This window comes from Leptosomus discolor, chromosome 6, assembly GCF_034619465.1.
Source record: "Leptosomus discolor isolate bLepDis1 chromosome 6, bLepDis1.hap2, whole genome shotgun sequence".
Lineage (NCBI taxonomy): Eukaryota > Metazoa > Chordata > Aves > Leptosomiformes > Leptosomidae > Leptosomus > Leptosomus discolor.
The window spans coordinates 23,920,197-23,942,446 of NC_141396.1; the positions used below are offsets into that span (position 1 = coordinate 23,920,197).

Genomic DNA, 22,250 nt, shown 5'->3' on the forward strand with positions numbered 1-22,250 from the left:
ACTGATTTTAAGATTGAAGAAAAACCCTCTAATGAGATAAATGAGGTGGTTGTGATTCTGTGAAACAGCTCCCCCCCCGAGCTCATTGGTTTGCCAGAAGCTTAAAGAATAATGTCCCATTTTAGAGGTTTGTTTGTGAAATCCCTGCCAGTATTTGTGCAATTGCTAGCAACAACAGATCTTACACACAGCTGTTCAGGCAGTTTCCTTGAAAAGAAACTCTTAAAAAACAGTTTTTATGAAGTCTAGACAGCTTATTTGCATCTTATCTGCAACGTACCACATAGTTACAGAAAAAAAGATTGTCCATCAAGACCAGGCATGATATGCATCAGTGTAACTACTGTTCATGACACTTCATCTATTCAGTGGACACAGCTTCATTAAGCCTGACCTTTTAATGGCAGTTTATATGTCCTTTTCTTTTTTCAGGCATCTGCGGTATGTTTACGAGCACCTGTGTCCGAGTCCTTGTCTCGGCTACAAAGAGACCAATTGCAAAAATTTGCTCAGTACCTAATCAGTGAACTTCCACAACAGGTAAATGGGGACAATCGATAGGACTGACTTTTTGCTAAATTCAGTTACCTTTATTCTGGGTCAATTTATATGATGTCTTTTGTTGCAAGATAACCAGTTGTGCTATTCAATTGTGAGTTGCTGGGAAGGCTTTCAGTTCTTGCCCTTTTCGGGTTTGACATTCTATTATTTGACAATTGTCTATTGCCAAATAAAGGATTAGAAATGTCTTAAAAGGAGAAAGAGTGGTGGCTATTCGTATTAGCATGAATATATGCTTAGCTTGTGGAAGATCAAACACAATAAAAGAAATGCATGGTGGTGAAAAACTTAGGTCAGCACATAGCAGGTTACTTTTTTATGTGTTTGGTTAGTTAAGTGGAGAAGACTACGCAGGGGATGTGTTGTATGTGCTTTAGGTGGGCGCTTTCTAATGCACTCAACTGATGACCTTTTGACTTCCCTCAGTGTAGCTTCTTGGTGATTCGTAAGAATCATTTGCGTTATGGAAAGTAATAGACATGAAATTTTGTTAGTCAAAGGCAAAATCTGCTCTTATTCCTTAAATATCTATGTTGTTCAAGGTCAGGTCCTTTACATCTTCTGCCTAAAATGCTTCCACAAAATACACAAGAATACCTAAGTGACTGTGAAATGTTTGCTTTAAAAATACAAGGGCTTGGCAATTTTTTTTGTGCTGCTTCAACCAAAGGAGGTTGAGAAAAGCTGACCTGCATGGGTATCTGTCACGTTTCAGTAGTGCATGCATAATGTCTTAAGGAGGAGTTAGGTTACTGTCAGCATGTGCCTAAAATTCATATTATGGTGCTGTGATTGGGACACTAAGATATTCTGTTGATAAAAACGTCCTCTAAAATTCCTACAGAAATACTAATCTTCTTATGAGAGGAAATAGAGGAATCATATAATATGAAAGTGATGTAAAAATACTGCTTTTTTGTTGCTGAGAGTTCAGCACCAATAGTGTGTGCTTCTTGCTGCATTATGTAACAGACAAAGCTTTTCCTCTCCTTAAGGACTCAGAGCTTTATGTCACATAGTCTGGTGCTTAATAAAGGAGGGTTTTGAAAGGCTAGCAGTGGTGGTAGTTGTTTCCTGAATGGCATGTGAGTTATTTGCTTTCAAATATTCTGAACTGCTCCTTTTTGCAGGATTTATTTCTCCTTGAGTCATGTGTATTAGCTGTGCACCCAGGAACATCTGGATTATTTAATTATTACTATCTTGCCAGATAATCTGATGGATGCTGCCCAGCAGAAAAGTTTGGGGTTTACTGGCAGATCCATCTTAACCTATGTTGTGTAATGCACTTGAAAAAGGCAAGGCACACCCCAAACTCTTCCAACAGTCTCATTCCTGGTCTTGAAGATTCCTGGGTGGAGATAGATACTCTCGTACCTTGGGACCCCATATTTTGACTACATGATGTAGAGTAGGCTGTACACACAATTATTTTATCCGTCTTTTCAGCTTGTGAATGACATTATAGTACAGTAATATAATGTTGAATTACTTTCAAGTGTAAAGGGATGGTAGTCTGTAGGAATGCAGCTAGATATGGGGATGTTTTTCAAAATCTTTGTAGAAAGTGTTTTCTATATCCTTGAAAATGTCAGTGATTCTGAGCAGCTGTAATTTATTCCCCAGTTCTTCTTCCAAGAGCCGTTTCCCTTCATGAAGCCGGTACTCATATTCCAATTAAATATGAATATCTTGGCAAAAATAGTGAAGGAGAGTCACTGCAGGTCCCTGATACTTCAGCCTTAAGATATGACATTGCCTAGACCTGTGACTTTTCTGCTTTGTGGTGACGTAAAATATATAGTAGTGGAAAAAAGTACAAGAATAGCTTAATGCTGAGTTTGTTTCTTCAGGTTACTGAAATGCCAAATATCCTTCTGAAGCATTGTTTTTCTTCCATCTATTTGAGATGGTTCTATATTATTTGCAAATACAGGTGTACTGAATGTGCCTTGCTTTATGGTAAGTGTGATCCTTTAACCTCAGCTGTTGTGCGGAGAGAGGTGGGAAGATAGCAAATGTTCTGTTGCAAGTCTTTTAATCCTAGCTATGTGCCTAACCTGTTGTAAGTGTGCATGCTAAAGGCTAAATGGGTCTATGGTCTCAGCCCAGACTTAGTTTGGGAAAAAAACCACTTTTTACTGTGCATTTTTCAAGAAATAACATTGGAAGTGCAGGAAAATGATGACCTTGACTGCAGTCACTTTCATATCTCTCAAAATTAGCTGCAGTATCACTCTGTGGGCTCTTACTCCTCAAGAAGTGAGAAAGGAAATAATAACCTAGGATGCTGTTGTTTACTACTTAGGGTGAGAATGTAGGAAGTAAACCTTGCATATAGGTTTGCTTTGAGAAAGGAAAGGAGAAAGTGTAACAGCTGGTTTGATATTGTATAATCTTTAGCACCCTCTGTCGTCCTTTCTGAAAACATGACTGTGTGTATTTGGTACTAAAATTATGAGTGCTTCAGTCATGAAAATCCAGGCAGATCTTTGGCTGAGTATATCAGGATAAGAAATACTGTGCATATTGAAAGTTTGCTTCATGTTTTCAGATTCTTCCAACAGCTCAGCGCTTGCTGGATGAGCTGTTATCTTCTCAGTCTACTGCCATCAACACCGTTTGTGGAGCCCCAGGTAACCTTGATATATCTTATTTCAGTAATCCGTGTCACAGGCAGAAAGTGGATATATTTCCATTGCTTTGAGTATCTGAACTGGTCTGTTACCATGTAGCTGGGATTGCAGGTGGAGGTCAAGGGAAAGGGATGAGTACAGGCACTTGCATGTATATATGGCACAGCAACAGGCAATTGCTGGTGCAATGGATGCCTCAGAGTGTATGCAGAGGAAGGGAGCATCAGGCAATGCACCTTTCTAACAAAAGATTTTTCTTTTTAAGTTGGTATTGATTATAGGCTCCTGGAAATGTTGTTTGGAGGGGACCTCTCCAACCTCCTACTTGAAACAGGACTGTTTACAACACTAGATTGGGCTGTGGCTTGGGCTGGCTCAGCCAAATCTTGGTTACCAGAGACATTACAGAGTATTTCTATTTTTTCCTAATGTCCAGTATGAATACCCTTTTTTATCATCTACTGCTACCAAGAAGAGTTTGTCTGTTGTGTGTTTGTGGTTCCAAGTAGTTGTAAGCTGTGAAGGATCAATGACCACTCACCCTCTCCTTTTTAGATGAAATTAGCCCATCTTCTTCAATCTCACCTTGTAGGTCATGTGCTCTGTGCCCTCAGCTATCTTGATATCCCTCCACTCTATCCTATCTGGTTCCTCAGTATCATTCCTGGATAGAGGGACCCAAAATTGGATACAATATTCCAGGTCTAACTTCACCATAGCCAGGTAGAGGGGATTAAAATAAGTTCCTTAGATCTGCTAGCTGTGCATTTCTTAATATGGTCCAGTTAGCAGGTTGGTTTTTCAGTGTTTTCAGTGAAAGTTTGCCATTGGTTTGTTGGTTTTCAGTCTGTACTGATGCATGGGGTTTTCTGTCCCAGGTACAGAAGTGTACATTTTTCCTCAGTGAACTTCATGAGGCACAGTCCTTGAATTTCTCCTGGTCCCACTGGTTGTAGTGCTACCATTCAGCATGCCAGCCATGTCTCCCAATTTAGTGTTGTCAGTGGTTAAGGTAATGTTGTGATAGCATTTTAAGATAGTTCTGAATAATGAGTTCTGCAATGGGTGAAATAAACTGAGTGACAATGCCTGTGTACTCCCTATAAGCTCTGTGATTGGGCACACAGGGGAAAATATCTTCAAAGCCTGCAGAGTGTATATGTGTTATTCTTATCTCAAGATCCCACTGCTGGACCCTCTGCATCAGATCAAAGCACCTGGTACTTAGATGAATCTACTCTGAGTGACAACATAAAGAAAACCCTTCATAAATTCTGTGGACCCTCTCCTGTTGTTTTCAGGTAAACTGTTTCCCATTGAAGGAAAAATGTTATATTCATATAATCTGTAAACTCGTTCACTGTATAGCCTGTACCCTTACGTGATGCTATGGACTCAAGGATGCTTGGTTTCATGGTCACTCGTCTGGACTGTATTTTTGCATAGCTTGTCCGATGTTACTTCAGTAGAGCACACTGTATTTACACAGTACCTTGCTTGTGTGGTGATCTCAGTCTCGTAATGCATCCTCTCTTAGGTTGTGTATGTCTGTCCCATTTAAGGTGCAAATATACTTCTGGATGTAGAATATACTCAGGATTTTGTACAGTTGTGCTTGGATTAATTTTTTCTTATCCATGCTCTTCTGTTTTATCTACAGTGATGTGAATTCAATGTATCTCTCTTCCACGGAGCCACCAGCTGCTGCTGAGTGGGCCTGTCTCCTGCGTCCCTTGCGAGGAAGAGAGCCTGAAGGAATCTGGAATCTGCTTTCCATTGTGCGGGAGATGTTTAAGAGACGGGATAGCAATGCAGCTCCTTTGCTGGAGATTCTGACTGACCAGTGTCTCAACTATGAGCAGGTATTCAAATCTCTTTGCTGTGGGGGGGAAATTCTGGGGAACCAGGCTGAGCCAGTGACTGATGCTGTGTCCCTGTACAATACATGGCTGAGTAATGGGGTTTTTAAACGGTCTGTATGCATTGTGGGCATGTGCTTCTCCTGAAAGCTAGAAAAAGCTAAAAGCTAAAATGATGTTACAGTTTGCTCTTGTGCTAATTTAATGATGCCCTGATAACACTATATCCAAAAAATACCTTACTTCTTTAACATGAATATATGGAGTCTGATCTCTCTCAGCACATTTGATTTGATTTCTGCCCAGTCAAGGTGATGTAATATTTTTTTCCTAAACAAAGTACATCACATGTGAGCTCTCATTTTTATAAAAAGTAAAGATGTATGTTGGGTGGTAGAATCTCAGATTCTTTCATTACTTTTGTAGAAAGTGTCTTTTGATGAGTTTAAGTAATTTTTTTTTTTTAAATAATATTAGGAAAAAAGTTTCTTTGGACAGTTAGGAACACTGATCTCACTCTGTAATATAAATTGCAGTGTAGGTTTCCTTATTGCTCTATCACATACCTCAACTTTGAGCAGGGGAAAGGAAATGATTCATTTATCACATTCATTCACTTTTTTTCCTCCAAGCGTGAAGGTCTCTAGTAAGAGAACTTCCTGTGAGTGTTTTGTTCTGTGGGCATATGCCTTCTAACCAGAGGAATTTTGAGAAGCCGTTAGTTCTCACAAACCGTTGCTGTTTTCATGCTCGTAGTTGTTTTGGAGTCAAATGGAAACACGGTACTAGCTGCAGATCCCATCTCCTTGTGGTTGTGAGGTTAAGTGAGAGCAGGGCATGAGATGTTGGCCACAACACAGCTCCACTGAACATTTTCTTCTGCAGATAACCGGCTGGTGGTACAGTGTGCGTACATCTGCATCACACAGCAGCGCTAGCGGGCACACAGGACGCAGCAATGGCCAGTCAGAAGTAGCTGCTCATGCTTGTGCAAGTATGTGTGATGAAATGGTGGTTCTTTGGAGGCTGGCTGTCCTTGACCCGACTATTAGTCCACAGAGGTGAGCACCAGAATCAAATCCAATCTGACTCTTATTTCTGTGATATTCATGCACACTCAAGAGTTTCTTCCTATAGATTCTTGTGTTTGTATTATTACCTCATTACCTTCTGGACTATGTGCTATGTAAGGTTCAAGAGGACTATAATTACTTTAAACTGTAATTGCTATTGCTGCTCACTTTATTCACACTACACAATGTTGTTAAATTTGTTTTTTGGGAGTTCTCGTTTGCATATGAGTGTAATTCTACGTTTCAGTGTCCCAGTGGAGAACATTTCTTTGAATGGTAACACCAGCTACCAATAAATTTTAATGCTTTCTAAATTTAACTGTTCAGCAGTTTAATGGGTTTCTGTTTAGCCCAATCATTCACTGTTGTCTCTTTCAAGATGGGCCATTTCTTGTTTTCTGTGTTCTTGGGGAGTTTATTCTCTCCGGTGTATTGGTAAACAGTGTCACAGGTGTATGATTTTCAGTCAGTGTTTTCAGTTCTGAGGAAAAATTGCAAGGTTTCTTCAGGATTCTAAACCATATTCTGCCTTGGTAAATCACTGCAATCTTTATTTAGCACTAGCTGCGAATAGCAGTGGAGATGCATTGTGATAATTTGTTTTGTACATCTAGTCTACAAGGTGTGGTTTGTGAAATGTACTGAATTAGTTTAATGTGCTATAAATGCTCAGAAGAAGTTTTTCGGAACAAATGAAAACAGGACGGTATTTTCAGTACAGTTACACATTACCAGGATTTGCTTCTGTGAATTGTTGTGCAACGTTAATAAAATGCCCTATCTCTGTGAGGTACAGCAGGGACACTAAAATGGATGCAGTTTCTGTCTTGTACAGTTTACAATATGAAGTAGCTAAATATAGGAGATGAAGATGAATCAAAAACTGTAAGAAACTGTGAATGAGGCTTAAAATAAACACAAGCATCAATCAGATCATGTATAAAAAACATAAAAGGTTTTGGCTTTTAATAAAGTATGAGGTTGTGCTATGTGTATTCACATTTATTTGGTGCAGTTCAGATTTGCTCAGATCTCCTGCTTGAGCTTGTGCATAATTGAAATGCTCCTGCTCAGTTACCTATTCTCTTGGCATTTGAATAGTCACCGAGAAGAACCCTCTTCTACCTACCGTTGCTGTTCTTTCCAGTGAATCATAAGGAGCCTTGTTACCTCCTTCCTAATTCATTGTAGGCTCTCATCCTTAGTTACCTTTCCTGAGTAGTTCCCACTTCTTTTTATTTCTGAAAACTCTGTCCTTGATTAAGCCCTACCAGTCTACTCTCTTGTTAATTAATTTCTTTAGTGGACAAATAGAAGCAATCTGTTTTGTTTAGCCCCTTTTGTCCTAATACACTTTGCACCTAAATAGTCACCCCGTTTTGATTTAATTTTTTTTGTTGTTGTTCTTTTGCTTTTGATAGAAAATCTGAGAGGATAGAAGTGTTTGGCTTGTACTTCAGATCTCTGAAATCTGTGGCAGAAGCAAGATGGCAGTTGATTGAGACACTTGGTGCCATTTCTAGAAATGTCTTTTCCTCTTCTTTAATTAGATCACCCAAATGTGTAATCAGTGTAGACTATCTTGTTCATATGCTTAGACCCTACATGAGATTTGGAGCTGGAAAATGCAGAAATGCTTTGTGCTTCCCATGGTATTACAGGGCATGGGACTAACTGCCATATTGTTTGAGTCTATATAACCTTACCAGCTTGCTTCTTCCTCAAGAGTTATTTGAACATCAGTTATTTTTGTCTTGCTTCTTCTGTGCCTATGGCTTGCAACAGTTTAGTCTCCTGAGGACAGCCTGCTAAAACCTAAATTAAATTATTGGGCTCTAGGTAGGCATATCAGGGTAAAGAGGTAAGTGCCTGGGAGGTAGATTAGGTGGTCCTGTCTGACATTGTGCTTCCCTGGGTAGGCTGTTTAGATTGTACTTGTGACTATCTTGGCTGGAGTTGTTCACAGGACTGTTTCATAGCTGCTGCAGACTGTTTTATGAATGTTTCCAAGAGCAGTTCCCCACGGCACTTACTGATCTCAGACCGCTGAGACTCAATCACTAATACCTTGTTTAGGGTAGATACACAAACAGGGCAGACAGTATTTAATTTTAAACCTCCCAGTTTGTATCATGCTTTCATGTTGGTACTGTTCACAATTTATTTCTGTATCATGGACCTGTCAAGGACTTGGTTGTTGATATACCTGTTTCCTTTTTTTAGCTGGTCTTCTTACTAATGCTGTCTATACATAGCCTAGCAGAAGATGTTTCCAACCGAAAGGAGGAGGTGTTCTTTGGGTTGAGGTGGTTTGTCACAGGTGTATTTTGTGTCTACTTTCTAACCTATCCTCTTATGTTTCTCTTAGGCGCAGGGACCTTTGCTCACAGCTCAGGCAGTGGCAGCTGAAAGTCATAGACAATGTTAAGAGAGGTCAGCACAAGAAATCACTGGAGAAGCTCTTCCAGGGCTTCAAGCCAGCTGTGGAAGCCTGTTACTTCAACTGGGAGGAAGCTTATCCCATTCCTGGTATCACATATAGCAGCACTGACAAGAAGAACTCATTTTGTTGGGTAAAGGCCATACAGCAGAGGAGCTGCCGGTTGCAGTGTGCAGAAACTGCCTGTGAGGCTGGTAGAACACATGGACAGGAACCTGGGGGACTATGTCTGCAGCCTGGGGACAGGCTGCGTCCCTCTCCCCAGGAGCCTGCAGTTCGTCCAAAGGAACTTACTGGGAAGCGGAAAGTCGTCTCTGAAACGCCGCAGAGGGTTCTGAGACGACTTTCAGCAGAAGGTGATAAAGCTGTATATAAGACTGCAGTGGGCAAAGCAAAGTTGCCAGTGAGCAAAGGCTTGACCAGTAAACATAGTGGGAAACGCCGTATGAGCAGTGAAGACAGTTCTCTGGAGCCAGACTTGGCGGAGATGAGCCTGGATGACAGCAGCTTGGCTCTGGGGGCAGAAGCCAGCAACACATTTAGTTTTACAGAAAGCCCACTGAGCAGGAGCTACAGGGACACCTTCGAGGAGGATGGTGGGGTGTACTTCTCTGAGGGACCTGAGCCGAGTGTCAGGAGCAGTTCCATGGCCAAGAAATCACCCAAGGATCCTGTGGGAGAAATGGGTAGTGGTGATGACGACCTGCCTTCCGCAGATGAGAACAGTGGTGGTGTGAGCCTGAAGCCAGAGGAAATGGGAGAGAATGGTGCAGTGGGGGGTGGGGATGATGGAGAAGAGGAAGACGATTACCAGGTATACTATTTGAATCCACAAGAGGTAGCCAAGGAAGATGATGACAAAGCTGAAGGGGGAAATGAAGAGGAGCAGGATATATTTGCTGGTATAAAGCCTCTGGAGCAGGAGAACCGGATGGAGGTGAGCTGAATCTAGTTCAAAACACTGTTTTGCAGTTTTATGTAATGTATACATTGTGGTCTTGCCACCCTCCTAGCAGTCACGCTTAACCTAATACATTGTTAAATCAAGTGCTTTATAATAAAGTTGTCATAACCCATTGTATCATAAGGTGTCTAGAGTCTTAATGCGGTGGTATCACACGTCTGTTTCCCGTAGGCTTGACTCCCTGTTTCTGTGCTAACTTCAAGTGTGTCCCATCTTGCACTCCACAATTTACGAATGTAGGCAAAACAGTGTGTGCTTTTTACCTAGTCTCACTCTCGAAAATGGCAAATTTGAGCTGAAATTAAAAATAAGTAAGACCGAGACATGCCCAGCAGGAAAAATTTAAATCCAACCACGTAAGTGGAAATTCTCTGGAAGGCCAGAGACAATCTAAATAGACTGTGTCACATTCCTGTAATAACCTCAAAATATGTGTAGAGCTTGCACCTGCATGAGCAAGCAGCTGAAATATAGATACGTGGAAATAGTTGCAGTCAGTCAGTTTTGGGTTTTAGGGGTTTTTTTTGAGTTATTCTCTGATCTCTTATAGCACTTGGAGGGAGGATGGGACTTAATCATGGAAGAAAAGGTGTTTTAGGGGAGTGCTTAAAGGGATGGTGGTGAAGGTCCAAGCAAGGAGGACTCTGAGAACACCTGCTGCTGAAGTTAGTTGTGAATTGTGTTTGCAGAGTCTTTGTGATGAGTGGTTTGAGCAGGCTAGCTCCAGCCTGGGCGAGTGTGGTTTGAATATGATCATCTGTTCTTTCTTGCAGATCCTGTTTGCCTGCGCAGAGGCCCTGTATGCACATGGATACAGTAATGAAGCATGCCGCTTAACCGTAGAGCTCGCCAGGGACCTACTGGCCAACCCTCCAGATCTCAAAGTGGAGCAGCCACCAACTAAGGTAGAGAAGAGAGCTTGTCTAGGTTTGGGGATAGAGAGTAAGTTAGGAGGAATATGTGGAATGGATAAAACAGCATTCCCAGGCGTTTCTCGTTTGGTGTGATTTAGGGCCCTTCACTGATGCTTCTTCTGGGTTGAACTTCTCTGGATGTCATTAATGTTCCTGATCACTGTGTGTGAGGGTGAATAAAAGGGAGAAAGAAAATAAGAGGCCATTCAGCACTACTTGGAGTCTTCAGAAACTCAAATTTAGTTAAAAGCTTCTTCACTTGTTGTTATGCTTCAGAGAGAGGCTCTGTTTGTCTGTTAAAAGCTGCAGCTCCTTTAGGAATCTATTTAAATCAATTGAACAAAACACCCTATTTAACTTCAGCTTCAAAGGATGTTTTGTTTAAAAGATACCTGCTACTGTGTGCTATGAGATTATATAGCAGCCATAAGAAGTCTTGACTTTTGTGCAGCTCTGTGCAGGTGACCTTGTTTCTTGTGATTCTTTCCACAACCTTAGTCTCCCGTTTCATAATGTGCACCACTGGAAATGGTAGAAGTTTCGCTGTTTTGGAATAAGAGGGTTGGAAGGAAAGAAATAAGCATAAACTTCTGGAAAATCACTTGTAGTGGCACTAAGCAGTGTTTGTTGTATGGAAGAGTTCTCTTGGAAGGGACAGACAGACATGCAACATCTGACTGCACAGCATCAGTCCAATGGTGGACGTATGTCCTATCAACAGGCCACCTCTTCCACTGTGTTGTGCTGGGGTGAGATAGGTGAAATAATGATGTTCATCAGTAACCACTGGGATTTGTGATTCCTCAGCAAAGGGAATAAAATTTAAATGTGTTTTATTCTTTGTCCTGTCTAGTAATTATTGCAAAGGGTAGGAGGACAAGCATAGAATCATTTGGGATGTTTAGGAAAGTGTCTTATGACAAATTCCTCCTCAAACAGGGCAAAAAGAACAAGGTGTCAACCAGCAAGCAGACATGGATGGCAACCAACACCTTGTCTAAAGCTGCTTTCTTGCTGACTGTGTTGAGTGAGCGGCTGGAGTACCACAACCTGGCCTTCCAAATAGGAATGTTTGCTCTAGAGCTGCAGAGACCACCTGCGTCTACAAAGGCTCTGGAGGTATGAAACATCTCAAAAAGGCAGTATCCATAAGCAAGACTGTTCTGCTTGAATGCTTTTGCTCATGTGGTTTCTGTTTCAACTCCTGAAGTTTGGTTATGCTTTTATATGTTTCCTTAAAACTGATTGCAGTGGGACTAAATGAATTGGATGCATATCCCGTTAGCACTCATTGATCTGATAGAAAAATCTTTAGAAGTATCACTGCATCTGGCATTACCTTCATTGATAGGAAGCTCAAATGTGCCAACAAGTGTTTGATTTCACATGAAACTATGGGCTTGGAAGTATTTAAATGAGTAAAAAAAAAATTAATGAATATATTATTTTATTAGCACAGCTTATGTCTTATATTAAATATGTTTCCAGTTTGCTTGGCTAATCTGGGGAAAATAAAGCCATTTGTAAATGGAATTGCCCATATTTGCATTGGTGAAATAGTTTGAGACATATTCCTCATGGTGAATTGGTGCAATTCTTACATGTTTGAAAACTGCTGTTCATGCTGATATCTCATTGTTGGCAAGTGAGTGCGTGCACTGTGCTGGCATATTATTTTGGATACTGCTTGATTACTATTAGGCTTTCTGTTTAGAAAAAAGGAGCATCAAATTAAGACCTTGTCTGTGTGATTTGCAGCCGCCTTGCTTTTCACTGCAGGGCTGTGCAGACCCTGGAGACGTGTATTGTTGCTAGGTATCCACCCACCAGCTACACTTGTTACACTAATTATCTGTACTTTTTATGGTCTGATTAGAAGGTTGTGAGATTGGCAGTCACTTGCTACCTGAAAAATCACTTTCACATGTTAAGAATGGAGAGAATTCAGGAATGGCACAGAGTAGTGAAATGTAATGGACTTCATCCTGGTGGCATGTGTGCTGCCACTCCATGCCCATTCTTCTGTTAGTCTCTGTTGTCTTGAATGGGTATATTACCTAACATAGCATCCTTCCTTCCCACAGTTAAAAGTAATCACGTTTTCCACTGACTTATCTGGTCCAATGCTTCTCCTGATGTTCTTATGAAAGCTGAGGTACTTTTTTTTCCTGTATGCAGCTCAAGAGTGGTAATTTGAGTAGAAAAAAAAATGTGTATAAATATGAGGCAAGACTTGTATTAGATTTGAAAATCTGTGTTCATTGTGGAGAGAATGGTAAATGTGGCTAGGGTGCTAAGAGCTGCTATAAATTAATGATCCCATAAAAGCTATTGCTGTACTTGATGTATAGGGAAAAATGGTCCACTGCCACCAGGGCCTGTGCTGATGACAGCTTCTTCTGTTTCCTCGTGGATACTATCAGGTGAAGCTGGCATATCAGGAGTCTGAGATTGTAGCACTCTTGAAGAAGATTCCCTTGGGCACTAATGAGATGAACACTATTCGAGGAAGAGCTGAAGAACTGCGAGAGGGGACACTATGCGATTACCGTCCTGTCCTGCCTCTGATGTTGGCTAGCTTTATATTTGATGTCCTGTGCACTCCAGGTACTGTCTGCATTGGCTCGAGTGTGTGGAGGGCATGTTCTGAGATGCTGCATCTTGAGGGGTTTTCAATGAGAAACTGTGTTCCATATAAGAATGACCTAATCTTGATTCTTTGCAAGCTGTTACTTGCATCTATCCTCCGTGTTGCTTTAGAGGTACTTCGTGCCCAAACGGAACCATCTCTCTCCTTCTGCTTACATTTGAAAACAACTGCAAACTTACCACATTTCAGCATTCTGTGTTTGTAAAATACTTAAAAATGATAGACTTTTCTGCTCTTATGCTGCTTATATTCAGAGGCAGCTGGTATAAATCTGGTATTTAAAATAGAACACAACAACCTGGGATTAGAAGACTGATGTGGTAATATGCCTGGCTGGTTTAGAGCCTTCTGAGTTTAGAAAGGGAAAGGGGAAAAATCCCCAAGACAGTGCAGTGGTATTGAAACTGGTATAAGGCTAAGAATAGGACCATAGGAACCTCTGCAAAATCAGAAAGCTCTCAGAAATGTTTTTTGCCTTGAGGTCCTAGTTTTGAAAGCTGAGCACTAATTCTGTTGTCTTCTTTCAGTGGTTTCTCCTACAGGCTCTAGACCCCCAAGCCGTAATTGGAATAATGAAATGCCTGGAGACGAAGAGCTTGGTTTTGAGGCAGCTGTTGCTGCTCTTGGTAAGAATCTTTTACAAGAAAAGTCTTTCTTCATCCATGTTCTCCATCCTGCCTCATTTTAGATGGTGAGAGTTAGTAGTTCATTCCAGTTTGCTGCAGAAATGAAAGCGTTTGCATGGTTTGTCAGAACTAGATGCAGAAGGATTCTGCATGCCAGGATTGAGGTGCCTTTGCAGAGCTGTGAAAAATGGAAGGGGGCTACAGAACAGGAACTGAATGTTAAGTAGTAATATGAATTTTAGCTTTCTTCTCGCTCTTTTGTCATGGAAGATGTATTGCCTGGGCTTTAACGGAGATGGACAATTTCAGAGAACAAAAGGCAATCATTTCAGAAGAGGTTAGACAATGATAGTGAAAGACTGGTAGAAGTACTCTCAAGCATTATCATGTAATTCCGGATCTTAACATAAGAATGGATTCTTGCCTAATTTATCAGCTTCAGCAACAAAGCAGTGATTGTATATATTATGTTGACAATACTGTATGCCTGTTTTAAAGCAGCATGCAAAAAGGAATAGAATAGATTAAACAAGGCCTGTCCTCTGTTGCCTCATCTCCGAAAGAAGGAAGAGGAGCTCTTTATGGTGTGGGAATGCTGGCTTGTAGCATCTGTAGAAACTGGAAAAATTTGTTTCAGGAAGGAGTTGTGGGCTTGCCTGGACTCTTTTCCCGTGGCATATTAGGATCTGGTTGTTCTGACAGTTGTTACTTAAGCTTAATATTCTGGGGACAGACAGCAGCTCCTGTTTATTCGTGACCTATTTCTGAAGTTAACAGAAAAATTGGGGGGTGGGGGAATCTTTTGCCTGTGACAGTGAGGTGAGTAAATTAGTCTGAGATATAGATAGTGCTCAGGGTATAGTGCAGTCCCATGGGCTCACTTGTCTTCTGTCTCCTCTTTTCTGGCCTGCAGGCATGAAAACAACTGTCAGTGAAGCAGAACATCCTCTGTTGTGTGAAGGCACCCGAAGGGAGAAAGGGGATCTGGCACTAGCCCTGATGATCACTTACAAGGATGATCAGTCTAAGCTGAAGAAGGTAAGTTTCCCTTTAAAAGAGGAGAAGGAAGTGCAGAGCAAACCATGTTTGGGTTTTGATGGATTTGGTAGTTTTGCCAGTGAGCATAAGTTTCTGTGTCATGTACTGGTAATTTACAAGCTATGTTTGGTTTTTATATTCTTCCACTGATTCAAAATCTGATTGTGCAGTGTGCATTGTCCTGGAAACTCTTTCCGTGAGTTTCTTAAGGTCCAGCTGGGAGATGCATTCTCACTGCTTTTAATGCTTTTGCTTACCTGCTAAAACAAGTCCTTTGTCCAGGGGTTTTCAGTGTGCTTTGTGTGTGTGGTCTGGGGATTGATTCTATTTCACTGCAGAGACGTTGGCTTGCAGAACAGTATATCTAGCAAAGCCTTTGTTTCTTAACCTCTCACGTCTTTGATATACTAGTTCAGTCCACCTGTGCCTTAATTTCCCATGCAACAGAGATAGTAAAACTGTGCCACTCCACCCCAAAGGAGGAAAAAAAACCCCACAACAAAACCTGCTGAAGCTTCAGGAAAGGTTTTATTGATTTTTTTATATTCAGAAACCCTTCTACCCAGCAAGAATGTTGTTAGTGTCTTTCTGTCTTCTAAAGGAGAAGCGCTTTTGCTATACTATTCTCTGGGGACTAACAGGGACACTGTGATATCTGTCATCTGCAAATAAATGCTCTGTCATGCGCGCAGTGTTCATTTCGTGTGGAGAATGAACAGTAGAAATGGACAAACCCATAAAATGTGGTCATGCGTTGTTCCATAATTCTGTAACAAATAAGGACAAGACAGTGTTATCGTAGGCTGGTAGAAGGGAGTTTCTCTAGTGGCTTTGCCGTTTTCTCAATAATTGTATGATGGAATTTTTTTTAATGGTGAGCACAGAATTTTGGCGACTTAGACAAGAACATCTAATGGCAGAACTAAATATAGAGTCCTCCATTCCGTCCTTGATGTAACAGAATTACTTATTTATTGTGAGTTTTGGGTGCTTTTCAAGTAAAGCCAGTAGTTATTTGGGTGAAAATGGGGGTATTACTGAGTATCAATGAATCTTTGCTTCCTCAGTAATGCAGACCACAGGGCTCCCAACTGTGCATTGCTGATCTTCAGTGCAGGAAGACAATATCTACTTTCTAGAGAATGAGCATTTTCTTTTTTTCTACAACAAATGGAATTTGTTGTCCATCAGGAAGCTGATTTGGTACTTTCTCTGTATGTCTTAGTGCAATGTCTGTTCTCTTACCCTCTGCTAAGCTCTTCTTTCCTTTTTTTTTCCTTCCTTTTTTTTTTTTTTTTTCCTTTTTCCTTGCTGTTGAAGATATTAGACAAACTCCTGGACAGAGAGAGTCAAACTCACAAACCACAGACTCTGAGTTCCTTCTACTCATCCAGCAAGCCTACAGTAGCAAATCAAAAATCTCCTTCCAAACATGCTGCCCAGTCCACTGCAGCTATCCAGCAGCTTCCAGGGACTTCTGTTACTCAGCAAGCTGCTGTAAGCACTGCAGTCCAGAGCAGTCCTGAGAACTTTGTGGAGAAGAGTGCACAGGGTAAGAGGTGCTTTGTAAGGGCTATGCTGAAACTCCGTTATCAGTGCAAAACTGGAACTGTACATTTTTGAGCCCATACATCTTGAGCCAGTTGTGTAACCAGTTAACATAAAACATCTTTTATGTTTGTATCACAGAGGTGGAGGATTTAAAAAAAGTTACACACTGAGTCAAGATACCTTCGTGCAAGATAAATAAGATTGCTGAAGGGTGTTAGAGATAAACATGATTTTCTTCAGGCTATGACTCCACTTTGGTGGCAAACATCACATACAGCAGCATTTGGTGGAAAGCAAGTGCTCTCTTAACTCTTCCCAAAGAGATCAATACTAGCCGAGGATGATTGCAATAAGGTCAGGGTTGCTGGAGCACTTTTTGTTTTAAAACTTTTTCGTAGATGCAGCAAATTTTCCAAATCTTGAGTCATTAAGCTTAAATGTTGTTGGCCTAGTATCAGATGATGTGCTTATTACTGAAAGAAAACTGAGATAATCCTGCTCATAAATAGGACTCATTTTATAAAAAACCTGCAGCTTTTGGTATTTTTATCATTTAAATGGCCACATCTGGTTTTAGAGATACAGAAATAAATCATAATGTTTACCTTGTCACTGTCCTGTTTATGCAGAGAGCTCTCAGAGGTCCCCCTGTGAGCCACCTGCAGAGGCCACTGTTTTGAAACAAGAGGGAAAGGTCCCCAGTCGTCTGGCCCTTGGCAACCGAGGTGGATACAATGGGAGATGCTGGGGTTCGCCTGTCAGGCAGAAGAAGAAACACACAGGTGGGAACGGACTAGTTCATACAGCATCTAGTGCTATACTAGGCAGCCTGCTGGGATTTTGGCAATTCCCTTGCTCTTTCATTCCATTTGTCAGCCTTTCCTGTTCTATAGAGGCAGTTGATTGTGTCTCAGGTGTTTGGCATGGAGAAATGGTTTTGCTCCACAGATTTCCTGCCCCCTTCTGTATGGCAAGTTACCGTTCCTTTCTCACACCAGATATGTTTTGGGTGATGGATTAGATACCTGGATCTGAATGATTACTGGACTCTGGGAGCGGAGCACTGTGCTCCTGGGTCCAGAAACAAATTCAGAGGAGCTACTGCCTCTCTACACTTCTCTTGGGAAGAATATAAGGTGGAGGCTGAGGATGTGAAGAACCTTTGTGTAAATTATGCAGCATGTACCAGAAGGGTTTTCTTCATACTCATACAATCTGTGGAACTTGCCTTTGTATGTATATTTGCTGCTTGTTGTTATACTCTGCCACAAAGATTGGTAGATGGAGTGAGGGGCTGGGATGATGTGAAGGGGGAAATAAAGGTACATTGTTCTTGGACTCTTCCGCTTTTAATCTGAGAACTGCAAAATGATGCTGATATCTGTGAACAAACTGACTAATCTTTCTTGCTTTGTGAAGTTGAATGCCTGGCTGCTGTAAGGCTGACTGTCACTGACATGACTGATCTTAGTTGGGACTGTAGGTGATGTGGGTAGGAGTTTACCTACCCACATGACATTTACCAACCCTGGTGACATAACTGTGTTCGCTGTAGGCATGGCTAGTATTGACAGCAGTGCTCCCGAAACCACCTCTGACAGTTCTCCAACGCTCAGTCGGCGTCCGCTACGTGGAGGATGGGCAACAACTTCCTGGGGCAGAGGACAAGACAGTGACAGCATCAGCAGTTCTTCAAGTGATTCACTGGGATCTTCCTCTTCCAGTGGCAGTAGGAGAGCCAGTGGGGGAGCCCGTGCAAAGACTGTGGAAGTTGGCAGGTAATGAATAATACCAATGCACAGAGGCAACCTCCAGGCCTGATGTTGGGGGGCTAGCGTGTGTGCATCAGGAAGTATTTCCTTGGGAGAGTTTGCTTGGATTCCTCTGGACCCTAAAGACAGGAACTCTGCACTCCAGCTAGTGAACTTGGGGTGCTTTTTGCTGTCTGAAATGTTCCTCTTTCTTCTAGGTATAAAGGGAGGCGGCTGGAGAGCCATGCTCCTCATGTCCCAAACCAGCCCTCAGAGGCAGCTGCTCACTTCTACTTTGAATTGGCCAAGACAGTCCTTATCAAAGCAGGTGGAAACAGCAGTACCTCTATCTTCACCCACCCTTCCTCCAGTGGTGGGCACCAGGGACCACACCGCAACCTTCACCTCTGCGCCTTCGAGATTGGGCTGTATGCGCTAGGGCTGCACAACTTTGTGTCTCCCAACTGGCTCTCTCGAACTTACTCCTCCCATGTCTCTTGGATCACAGGTTACAGCACATCTTTATTGGGAAGCTTACTTTTCGGCAGGAAGGGGGGGGGGCAAGCTTATTCCCCCAAATGGTGATGCTTATGTGCTGTGGTAGCCGTGTAAGCTACTGGCGCAGCTGGCAGTAGAAGCTAGGCACCAGTGATTGGTGATTGCTTTGGCCTGGAAAGTTCTTGTGACCTGTTTCTTGTTTGTACTGCAACATGCTTCAGTCTTCAAAGCCATAGAGCACTTCTAACACAGAGACTGGTCTTAACTTCTCCTTCGGGAGTCTGCTGAAGAGATGGATGTTTGTCAAGTCTGAACATGCTCTTTGGCTGTGTTCAGCATTTCACTTTCCTCCTCTTTCTCTTTGCACCCAGATCTACTACCTGCTTTCTATCCACATGGCTTCTAGAGCCTGAAAAACACACCCTTGAAAAGTCATGTTTTCCTGACATGATGGAAGTAAAGTGACCGTCCAGGCTATGGTTTGTGGGTACTAAAATCAGCTATAGCAAGTTCCAGCAGTGAGCTGCCTCAAATGCATCTTTAGCTTAACGTTGATAATGGTACCCTCCCTCATTGCTTGCTTGTTGAGGGCTGTTGCCTGTCCTGTGTTTTGGGAGGAAGAGCTTAAATTTGACTTGAAGCCTAAGGGGAGCAACTGGGCTCTGTCACTGCTTCTGAAGGAAGTCATGAGTGCACCTCCTGTGGAGGGAAAGCTGACTGGAACTGCGCTGGGCATACAGTGGTATGAGAGTCTTCTCTCTTCCCCTTAGGACAGGCCATGGAGATTGGTAGTGCAGCCTTGAACATCTTGGTAGAGTGTTGGGACGGACATCTGACTCCCCCAGAGGTGGCATCATTGGCAGACAGAGCTTCACGGGCCAGAGACTCCAACATGGTGAGGGCAGCTGCTGAACTGGCACTCAGCTGCCTGCCCCATGCCCATGCCCTGAATCCAAATGAGATCCAGAGGGCTCTGGTGCAGTGTAAGGAACAGGTGAGCATCACATGGGGGCTGGCTAGCATAAGCTGATTTCTAGTGTCAGGGACATGCTGTTACTTGCAGGATTGGCTCTTCTGCCACTGGACAGCCTTAATCTTGGTTCTGTGGATTTCTTATGTTTTATGAATAACTCTGGTTATTCTGATGCATAGTTGTGATTTGTCTGCTCTCCATAGCGTCAGCCATTTTAGAGTGCCTTATACTTTTCTTCTGTTGTAGTTTTGCCTTTCTGTGTTTCTGGTTTTGTGTTCTTCACTTCTGCTTTTCTTTCACTGCCCTCAGGACAATCTGATGCTGGAAAAGGCCTGTATGGCAGTAGAAGAGGCAGCCAAAGGAGGTGGTGTCTACCCAGAAGTCCTTTTTGAAGTAGCTCACCAGTGGTACTGGCTTTATGAACAGACTGTTGGTGGGACCCCAGCACAGAGAGAAGGTGCCACTGGCTGCAGTGCCAGTGGTGCAAGGGCTGCCTCGGAAGCAGCGCGTGGGTTGGCAGACAACCGGGTGACCTCTGAGCCGACCACTGTAACAGTGGCAGCTGCAGTAACCGCAGCAGCAACAGTCATGCCGGTGATCTCTGTGGGGTCAACCATGTACCAGCAGCACACAATGGCAGGGCCAGCAATGGCACATACACACACGCAGGGTCTCCACCCTTACACCACCCTTCAGACTCACATCCCCTGTAATCCCCAGTATATTGGACACACTATCCAGCACATGCCGCGCCCAGCTGTCTTCCCGGTCCCTGGCTCAGCATATCCGCAGGTGAGTTTTGCCTGTGCCTTGTTAATTTATGGTGACTTTGTGTGGCTGCTTCTAGAGGGAGTACACTGGGGGAGAGCATGGGGCTCAGACCTGCCATGGCTTGAGAGCTAGCTTCTGCTCTCACTTACTTGCTGACTTAGGATACTTACTTTGGCTCCCCAGCTCAGCTTTTGCATATTAAGGAGCCTTCTTGTGTGCATTTAAAGTCTCGAGAGAATATAAAATATAATACATCAGTAGTTTTTAATTTTTATTTCTGTATAGTTTTTCAGAAGGCACTAGACAGAAAGCTTGTCATCTTGAGAGCTTGAAGGCTAAATGGAGACTACAGATGGAAAACTAAATTAAAGTGATTTTAACCTCTGTCTGTATTTGAAAGTTTTTGGGGTGGCCTTTTGCAAACTGATTAGATCTAAAAGGAGGAGTAGCAAGCAGATGTAATGGTCATGTGGTGCAAGGTAGCTTCTGTGCTGCTTCTTCCTGTGCTTTTGCTCCTCCTTGTCAGATTTGACTTCCCATGCTCTGGGGCTTGTGTGGGGACGTCATGCTTTGGACTACTTCTAAACAGTCAGATGAAGTAGACGTGACTGTTACTTATCTTTTGTTTTAGGGTGTCCATCCAGCATTCATAGGAGCGCAGTACCCTTATTCAGTAACAACACCATCATTGGCAGCTACAGCAGTGTCGTTCCCTGGTGTGCCCGTCCCATCCATGACGCAGATTGCAGTGCATCCCTATCACAGTGAGACAGGGCTGTCACTGTCTTCCAACGTAGCGAGTAAGTGGTACAGCTCTGGGCTGCGTGTAGCATAGGTTTATTTACCGTGCCTCCTAGGTGTAACCCAGTCAAGTCCTGCTCCTCATTGACCACAGGTGGAACCAGGGTTCTTGCACTGAAGGTTCTGGCCAAATTCACTCCCTCCTAAAGATGCACATGCTCAGGGGTACTGGAATTCATAAGGGGGCCTGATTCAGCTAGTGGTTCTTTAATTTGTGTTTAGCTGAATTTCCAGTATGAAATTATTTTGGCCTCTCAGACTGGAGCGTGTTTGGAGCCCTCCTGGCCTTGCTGACTTCTAACTTACTAGAGCTTTATTCCCCTTCTCCTTTGGGCAAGGTGAGCATAGCTTGTCATGAGCAGGCTCTTGTAGTTCCTTTGGGTCAGATGAATAGAGAGTGCAAGAAGCAGGCAGCAGGCAGACTTTTGCTACACTAGCGCTAATAAATGTCTCCTGCTTGAAGGGACTGGAGGCAGCCTGTACCCAAAATGTGGAACTTCTGTAAAGAGGACAGATGTTTTGGCAGGATCGTGTCCGTGGCAATCTGAATGATTGCTCAAATGTTGTGTTGGTGTTAGAGTGGTGGCGAAGACCCATCATGTAGTGTGCAGCACTGGCACAGCAGATGTTGACTGAATTGTGGACATGCTGTGGGGCTTTGCACCAGTGGGTCGTGATTGACCCAAGCTCTGTTATTCCCTCACTGGAGAGGCTGTAATGTTTGCCTGTTTATACATTTGCTTATCAGTATTCACCAGGTGCTAGAAGACTGGTAGGTGGGAAAACACTTAAGAGCTGTGTTGGCTTCCTTCATATCCAGATTATCAGGGGAATATTTTCAGTTATTTTTATCTTGCATTTTGATGCCAAAAAGCCACCACAAAAGCAGATAGAGTAGTCCTGAAGGCCTCAGGATCTGAAGAGTATCCTTTGCTGACAGCCTTAGTCCTGGGCTGATGCTGTGACTCTTAATTGTGAGAACCATTTCTGTACTCCTCCAAAGAGTTATGAATCTTTCAGAACTGCTAACTTGTCCTAGAGCACTTAAAATAATGAAAGGAAAAAACAACCCCAACCTTTCCAGTTGCCGTTGTTTATGGCTTACATAAACTTCTGTTTTCAGTTCTTGAAATACTGTTTCACT

General features: G+C 42.7%; 1 protein-coding gene across 4 annotated transcripts in view; it reads left to right on the forward strand.

Moving 5' to 3' along the window:
* ZSWIM8 (zinc finger SWIM-type containing 8) overlaps positions 1 to 22,250 on the forward strand; it is a 65,027-nt gene that overhangs the window by 36,519 nt on the left and 6,258 nt on the right. For 2 of the 4 annotated variants that reach the window (XM_086466395.1, XM_086466397.1), the window contains 18 exons: positions 433 to 540; positions 3,116 to 3,197; positions 4,378 to 4,498; positions 4,858 to 5,059; positions 5,942 to 6,117; positions 8,498 to 9,506; positions 10,307 to 10,438; positions 11,387 to 11,566; positions 12,871 to 13,054; positions 13,625 to 13,723; positions 14,637 to 14,761; positions 16,082 to 16,313; positions 16,942 to 17,094; positions 17,868 to 18,090; positions 18,282 to 18,571; positions 19,332 to 19,555; positions 19,844 to 20,326; positions 20,937 to 21,105. In XM_086466395.1, the coding sequence (XP_086322521.1) occupies positions 433 to 540; positions 3,116 to 3,197; positions 4,378 to 4,498; positions 4,858 to 5,059; positions 5,942 to 6,117; positions 8,498 to 9,506; positions 10,307 to 10,438; positions 11,387 to 11,566; positions 12,871 to 13,054; positions 13,625 to 13,723; positions 14,637 to 14,761; positions 16,082 to 16,313; positions 16,942 to 17,094; positions 17,868 to 18,090; positions 18,282 to 18,571; positions 19,332 to 19,555; positions 19,844 to 20,326; positions 20,937 to 21,105 (4,192 nt within the window). Of the gene's footprint in view, positions 1 to 432; positions 541 to 3,115; positions 3,198 to 4,377; positions 4,499 to 4,857; positions 5,060 to 5,941; positions 6,118 to 8,497; positions 9,507 to 10,306; positions 10,439 to 11,386; positions 11,567 to 12,870; positions 13,055 to 13,624; positions 13,724 to 14,636; positions 14,762 to 16,081; positions 16,314 to 16,941; positions 17,095 to 17,867; positions 18,091 to 18,281; positions 18,572 to 19,331; positions 19,556 to 19,843; positions 20,327 to 20,936; positions 21,130 to 22,250 lie in introns of all 4 variants that reach the window. The other 2 variants (XM_009947319.2, XM_009947320.2) reach the window with 2 other exon arrangements.